This window comes from Gobius niger (genome assembly GCF_951799975.1).
Source record: "Gobius niger genome assembly, chromosome: 20".
Taxonomy (NCBI): Eukaryota; Metazoa; Chordata; class Actinopteri; order Gobiiformes; family Gobiidae; genus Gobius; species Gobius niger.
Window position 1 is genome coordinate 15,588,477 of NC_136871.1, and position 8,009 is coordinate 15,596,485.

General features: G+C 48.9%; 1 protein-coding gene across 1 annotated transcript; it reads left to right on the plus strand.

Moving 5' to 3' along the window:
* Positions 1 to 2,064: 2,064 nt before the first annotated feature.
* Positions 2,065 to 7,030, plus strand: LOC306979478 (uncharacterized protein; the record flags this gene model as incomplete). The annotated part of the gene is made up of 2 exons (XM_079578431.1): positions 2,065 to 2,461; positions 2,551 to 7,030. Exon 2 carries the CDS (start codon positions 2,627 to 2,629, stop codon positions 7,028 to 7,030), a length of 4,404 nt encoding a protein of 1,467 aa, XP_079434557.1. The 5' UTR covers positions 2,065 to 2,461; positions 2,551 to 2,626.
* Between the last annotated feature and the right edge of the window lie 979 nt (positions 7,031 to 8,009).

Here is an 8,009-nt window from a genome sequence, read left to right on the forward strand (position 1 = left end):
TTACCTGAGCTTAGACGAGTTGATGCGTACCTGTCTGGTCTTTGTGTGTGCGCTCAGTCAGGCAAATGTTGTTAGCATTTAGCCTCTCCCAGCAAAGGTATAGCTCCAAACTGGGGTGAGTTGGAAGCTACCAAGCTGTTCCACATTTTCCCTATTTAAATACAATTACGTGAAAAGTTACACGATCCAAGTCTATGTGACCTGACGGGGGCGCAGGGGGGGTGCATTGTCTTACCATGATGTTACCATTTAAAAACCAACAACGCCAGCCCAGCGTTATACTGGGCAAATGAAAGTATCCCCACGCTTAAGGCACCACAGGTTCGTATTAACTTGGGACAGAGACAGTAATACAGTAGGTTAATTTATTAAAGTTTTCGTTGCTTTGCTTTTTAAAACATAGTTCGTCCATAGACAGGTTCAGTTTCCTTGATTTACTGACAGGTATCATTTCATGTTGTTAGTCAGTCCAATGCACAATGTCCATGTTACCATGCCGATAAGAGTCTCGACCACCACGAGACGCTGTGTGGCGGAGGAAGGACCAGGTGACAGAAACGAGACAGAGAAAGGGAGGCTCTCCCGCCGACCAGCAGCCTAGGAGGTTACAATATAATTAGTCTAACAGTATAAATCTACGTACATAACAGGGACAGTAAACGTGCACATACCGGGTGGCTGTGACACATCCAGACACACACACACGCGAGGGCTACAGCCGCGACGCCGACCTCGCACAGCCGAGAAGCTACAAACAATGCTAGTGTTAGCTCAGCGCACAACTGATAGTTACGAACAATAATGATCTCATTGCCACTCACCGAGAGCACATGCTACACCGCATGCTCCGAACACTGGGCTTGACGCCTTGAGACAGTGACATTTCCTCGTTCTTAGCGACAATCTTCATACATGTTACACGAAGCTCTGACAGCCATGCTAGCTCCTGGTCGGCGGGTGACGTCACGGAGGGGAGAGGTCAGGTGGGACGAACAAAGGGGAATGCTGCCCTATTTATACCCCGCAGGCAACCACGCATCATTCATACTGCCACATTTCACCTCCCCAAAGGTAACGGCGTCCCGACGATAAAGTTTCATAAACCATCCATACTACATACGTGCAGAGTGGGAACGACACAGTGAGGCACTCCTCTTACAGGATGATCAAACCTCGACCACGCCCTGACGAACAAACATAAAATCCGTGCATGCAGCTGCCTCATCTAAACACAAGATTCGATGCTGACGAGGGGCCCTTAAGGCTATAAGCTGAGCCATGCAAATGAACCACACCAAAATTCGCACCCAATGATTCCTGCTTGGACTACACGGTGCAGTAATAACGGCCGCGTATGATACGCTGTCAGTAGTTGAGGAACAAGCGGGCCCTGCTGCTACAGCAGTCCCTACATCTCACCCTACCTACCGCTACCTGGATGGGTCTGAGCCATCCACTTTGAGGCAACCACTTGGCACTCACGTCACAGTTTAAAAACATTTAAAAGAGTAGCTGACCAAGTCACGCTTCAGACTGTCAGTGTCCTCGCGGTCCCATCCGTTCACCTGGGATACGCGAGATGCCCTTAAGGCCAATAACACGCCTGTGAGAAATTCCCATCATCCAAGGAGTCCCTGAACATCCACCTAGATGGTGGATAAATCAAGCACACCTTCCCAGTTCACTCCGCCCTCCACCACCTGCTGATGATCAGCAATCATCCACCTATATATGACCCTGCACTCCATTGTTCTGTCATTTCACTGCCTTCATGCTGAGCATGCGTCCTGTAAGTTCATGTTCATTTTGTTAACCATATGTCTGTTTATCCATGTCTCAACTAGTTTTACTATGTTTTGACCAGACCTTATTTCTGTTGCTTTGTTAACTCATATTGGACTCAATGTGATTTCTAATTGTTCCATCTCCTCTGTTTCAGAGATAAAAACCATGTCTCATGCCCTAAAGGCAAAAAGAAATCAAAAGAAACTACGCTTCTTGCTCTGAAGGCAAAAAGAAACGTAAACGAACCAAGACTGGAAAAAATAAACTCACTAAAAACTGATCCTTTGCATCCCGCCTGTCTGTCCATCTATGGGTTTTACATTTACCAGAGTCACAAAATTTACAATGGTCCTTCGAGCCGGATATTAAAACCCTATAGATGGATAAGGCAACCCAGTTTGTTTCATCTGCTCCTCTACCACTGGAAACAGAGGAGCTGGATCTCCAAACCCAAGCTGAAGCAACAGCATTATCCGAACCTAACCCCACTTCTGCACCGATCCAACATGGCTCGGACCTTGGCCTACATGTGGGTGGTTCTTCTGTTGACCCCATTTCTTCAGTTCCATACCCCCAACTGGGGGCCAGGCCTAAACAATCCTCCACTTATCCTGCACCTAGTGTGAGAAGCAGCTGTAGGCAGAGGAGGATGCCTTCATATCTCAAGGACTACAAGGTCAGTCTGTTCCCTGCACATTATGATGATTATCACCGCACATCTGAACATGCGGAGTCGCGCTCTCATTCAAGCCATTCTTCACGCAGTCAAAAGCCAGTTGAAGCCTTGAAGGAGTCTCTCGATGCGCCACACCTTGCGCAACTGGAGGAGCGATTAAGGCATATGGAGCTGGATGAACTTCGTCAACAGCAGCAGGAGGAGGAAAAGGCAGAAGAACATCTGAGGAGACTGGATGAGCAAGCGCGTGAAGCTTCTTTGGCCCGCGAGCACCTCTCCAATCGGATGACAAGGGATAGGAGAATACGACAAGCGGAGCGGGACTTGGAGGAGGCGAAGATGTTGTCCCTCTACTTCGATGGCCCAGGTGTTGGCCTAGAACAGCGCGCCAGTACCAGCTTGTCCAAGCTACAGCCAGCAGAGGGAGCAGCTTCATCCCTGTTCAGCCTGGGAGATGCAGGTCTGCCAGCACCTTTTCCCTCCGCTCCTCTAATGACTTCTCTCCCAGTTACTACATCAGTGACAGCCCCTTCCGCTCCTCCTCGGTCCAAACCATCCCATCTGCCCTCCAGGAGAACAACCCAGGACAGAGCCTCAGGCCCCTCTTCAGCACAAGACACTCGGCTATCCGACAGGGATCATCGGCAGCCAACCGCCTCCCACGACACCTCCAACTACTATGTTCCTCCGAATCCACAAGTGCGAGGACAACAGGCAGGTGGTGCTCCAACAATGGCGGAGCTCCTGATATCCTCGTCCTATGGGATTCCTAAGCCGCAGCTCCCCCATTTCGAGACTGGTAGGGAAAGTGACTTTTTACTGCTCAAAATGGCCTTTGATAGCATTCTCGGTAACCATCCGCACCTGTCTGAGCAATACAAATACCAAATTCTGCTTGAAAGACTTAAGCATCCCCCTGCATACAAACTAGCCAGGGCTTACATCCATCATCCACAACCTTACACTGTTGCAATGTGGGCTCTGAATTCACGCTATGGACAACCACGTCAACTAATCCAGAACGAAATTGCCCAAATCCTCAACTCCACACCAGTAAAAGCTGGTGATGTGTCCGCTTTTGAGGAGTTTGCTTTGGCTGTGCAGTCACTTGTGGGGTTGCTTCTTTCCATTGAAGGCAGGGATGGCACTGAGTTAAACTGTGGGTCTCATGTAGACAGGCTATTGGGCAAATTGCCAGCATCTTTCCGTGATTCCTTTGTGGAGCACTGCATACAGAAGGGCATCCTGGGTGCAGACATTTCTCGTACCTACACATTGATCGACCTGTCAGCATGGCTTCAAACAAAGGCTCATGCCCGCCGATTGTCTCACAACACTGTTACTGCATCTGAAGGGGACAGAAGAGAGGTGAGAAACCAGCCAAAACCACTTCTCAAAGATGTTGTAAAACCAGCTACTATGTATCTGTCTACAGAAGTGCCACCTTCTAAACCTCAGAGCGTTGCAGCTATTCCCGCGAAGAAGCCTGCCCGCAAACCGAAGTTTCAGCCTTACTGTCCCTTTTGCAACAACAAGGAACATTTTCTGAACAGTTGCTCGACATTCAGTAAGATGACAGCCTCGGAAAGGAGCTCTTGGATACGGGATAACGACCGCTGTTGGAGGTGCTGCCGGAAACATTCCCCAGAGACTTGTACACTTAAGAAACCTTGCAGTACTTGTGATCAACTTCATTTGACCATTCTGCATGACACTTTGCCTGCTGCTGGCAATGCTTGCATGATGGTCAGCCTTCCCACTCCTGATCTTTACCTTGACCGCCCAAATCGCTCTGCTCGAGTCATCCTGAAGGTGGTCCCTGTGGTCTTGTATGGCCACGAACGTCGTCTTGAAACCTATGCCATTTTAGACGATGGGTCCGAAAGGTCTATCATTCTCTCTCCTGCTGTAACTGCACTTAACCTTTCCGGGGAGTCTGAAGTCCTTAATCTGCAAACGGTTCGCCATGATGTCCTTCAGGTGCAGGGGTCCAGAGTGAACTTCTCCATCTCACCTTTCACCGATTGTTCCATCAAATATGAGGTGAAGAATGCTTTCACAGCAGACATTCTGAATCTTATGGAACATTCTTGTCCTACTGCTGCTCTACAGCAGCGGTACCCACACCTGAGAGACCTACCTTTATCCTCACTCACTGGCGTTCAACCTCTGGTGCTACTAGGTTCCGATCATCATCATCTGATAGTCCCGATTGAGCCTGTGCATTTTGGTCCCTCTGGTAGCCCTTCAGGAGTCTGTACTGCCCTTGGATGGGCACTCCAAGGTCCTTCCTCTGCCAACTTTACCTCTGTTCCAGACACCCAATGCTACTTCACCGCTACCCCTTTCTCAAACGAGTTAATGAGAAACGTGGTGAAACTCTGGCAACTGGACAGTTTACCCCGGCAGAATGAAAAGGACGTGACCCGTTCGAAACAAGATCAGTACTCCCTTGCTCTGTTGGACTCTAGGACCCAGAAAGTCAATGTCAAGGGTCAATGGCGATATGCAACTCCTTTGCTCCGCCATCCTCAATCTCCTTCTCTCAGTACCGACGTAACTTCCTTTCTTCCTGTTCTGAAGCGGACCGAGAAACGTCTCAAAAAAGATAAGGTTCTTGCTGAGGTGCACTGCCAAGAGATTGAGAAACTTCTTGAGGCTGGTTATGTCCTCCCTGTAGATCCTGACTCTGTTTCTAGCTCTGAATCCTGGTTTCTTCCACATCACGTGGTCACCCAGCACAGCGGTAAACATAGGCTGGTGTTTAACTGCTCTTACCACCATAAAGGACTAAGTTTGAATGATTGCCTCCTACCTGGTCCCATCCTTGGCCCAACTTTACTTGGTGTGCTTCTCCGTTTCAGGCAGCACCAAGTGGCAGTTATTGGGGACATCAAGGCCATGTTCCACCAAGTACGCCTGCTCCCTGAGGATGGCCCCTTACTCCGCTTCCTTTGGAGAAACCTAGAACCAGAGGAACCAAGCGTCTATGAGTGGCAAGTCTTACCTTTCGGTACCGCTTGTAGTCCTTGTTGTGCCATTTATGCTCTCCAGCGTCTTGCCAAGGACCACCTTGAACCAGAGCATGATCTCCGCAAGTCCGTCGAGCAAGCATTTTATGTGGACAACTGCTTGCAAAGCTTTCCGACAGCAGACGCCGCTCGACAGTTTGTTAATGACATGCGTCCATTCCTGCTTACTGGAGGTTTCGAGATCCGCCAATGGGGAAGCAACGACCCTTCCGTTGTCGAACATCTTCCTTCTGCTGCTCGCTCCAGTTCTTGTGACCTTTGGCTCTCCCACACAACGAATGATCCACAGGAACCAACACTTGGCCTCCGTTGGAACTGTCGCACCGATGTCTTCACCTACAAAGGCAAGGTTCCTGACTCTCCAAGTCTTTCTCCTCCAACTCTAAGGGACATTTATCGCATCCTTGCCAGCCAATATGATCCCTTAGGATACATTCTTCCTTACCTGACCAGGGCGAAAATCCTTGTCCAGGACTTGTGGGCTCGTCCTAAAGGTTGGGATGATCCCATTGAGGACTCTGGCCTGCTGACTCGATGGAACTCTTGGTACAGCGAACTTGAGCAGCTCCCCCAAGTGACCCTCCATCGCTGCTATGAATCCACAACTCTGGAGCTTTCGAATGTTTGTAGAGAGCTGCATGTATTTTGTGATTCATCCGAAAGGGCGTATGGGTCAGTTGCCTACCTCCGTTCCGAAGATCACTTTGGACAAGTATCCCTCTCCTTTGTCATGGCCCGGTCTAGGGTCGCACCTCGTCGCCAACTCTCCATGCCTCGTTTGGAACTCTGTGCTGCTGTGAGTGGGGCCCAACTGGTTACCCTTCTGCAAAAGGAGATCAGCGTGCCAATCCAGCGAGTGTGTCTCTGGAGTGATTCTACCACAGTACTACAATGGATCCAGTCCGACTCCTGTCGATATAAAGTCTTTGTTGGCACCCGTATCGCTGAAATCCAAGACTTGACCAAACCAGAGGACTGGAAGTATGTTGCAAGCTCCCTGAATCCAGCTGACGACCTCACAAGAGGCAAGACCCTGTCAGACTTGATTCAGCAGCAACGCTGGAATCTTGGGCCACCATTCCTGCTTCAAAACCAGTCACAATGGCCAGTCTTTCCTGCTAGGAGTAAAGAAGACCTGACTGAAGTCAAAGTCACGAGGTTGCTCACACTTTCTGCCAAGTCCACAGCCACGACTGTTGACTTATCCACCTGTACCACTTGGAAAGACGCTATTCACGCAGCCCTTTCCACCCTTGACACCACAACGTTGTCCAACCCTGCCATCACCGCTGAGACTGTCCTTATAAAGCAAGCCCAACTCGAAAGTTTTCCAGCTGAAATGTCCGCTTTACAGGCCAGGAATGTCAAAAATGGCGTGCCTCTCCTCAAGTTCCAAAGATGGCAGACTTGCCTCCGGCTCGGCTTCGGCTCTTTAAACCTGCTTTCTGGTCAACGGGCGTCGACTGCTTTGGTCCGTTTCATACCAAGGTTGGGAGGCGAACTGCGAAGTGCTGGGGCATCATATTCAAGTGTATGACCACTCGATGCGTTCATCTGGACCTTATTGAAAGCATGGATGCCGATGCTTTCCTCATGGCGCTCCGCAGATTCATAGCGAGAAGAGGCCAACCTTATGAACTTTTTGCTGACTGCGGCACAAATTTCCGTGGAGGATATGCAGAGTTGAGGAGGGCGTTTACCGACATGGTACCGGAGCTTCAAGAGCAATTAAAAACTCAACAAATCATCTTCAATTTCAATCCTCCTGGTGCACCACATCATGGCGGCCTGTGGGAGAGGGAAATTCGATCCGTTAAGGAAGCCCTGCGTGTGGTTCTGTCCAACCAGTCTGTGCCGGAGAATTAGTCCATGGGCCAAACCCCAAAATCTGGCATATCAGTACCGAAAAGGTGGCAAAGGCTATCATTGATTTTTAAGCAGGTCCATGTCTGAGGTTTATATTTTTGCATGATAGCCTTTTCAGAGTTACAGCTTTATCATAGTTTTCAGCTGTTGAAGTGAACCACCCCCTTGTCAAAAAAGTCGCTTTTGACACTGGTCCATATTTTGGTTGAGGCCATTTCCAGCCCATTAGATACTGATTTACACATTGTATTTGGTATCATTGTAAAGAAGACATTTTCATGTTTCATTTGAGCCCAAATGTACTACTCTGTGACTATTACCGTGGTAACCAAAGCTCCTCAAACACAAACCTGAGGACGTTTTTTCACCATTTTCACAAAAACAGTTTTACTATGTTTAACGCTGTTTCTTCAAGGAACATCACAGAGACAAATGTTTGATACTGGGGAACTCTCTAGACTCTGAGGATTCAGGAAATGTATAACATGTCAGTACTTTCTCATCTTAAGGCCTCACAGTGAGCCACGAAGTAAAAGAATGTCCACCTCACATGAGCCTCTCCCATTGAAATAAGCCTATATCTGCCATTCTAAGGTTGGAACAGTTGGTGAGACTTTCTGTCCAGGACAGGCCAATGCAACTTGAACATA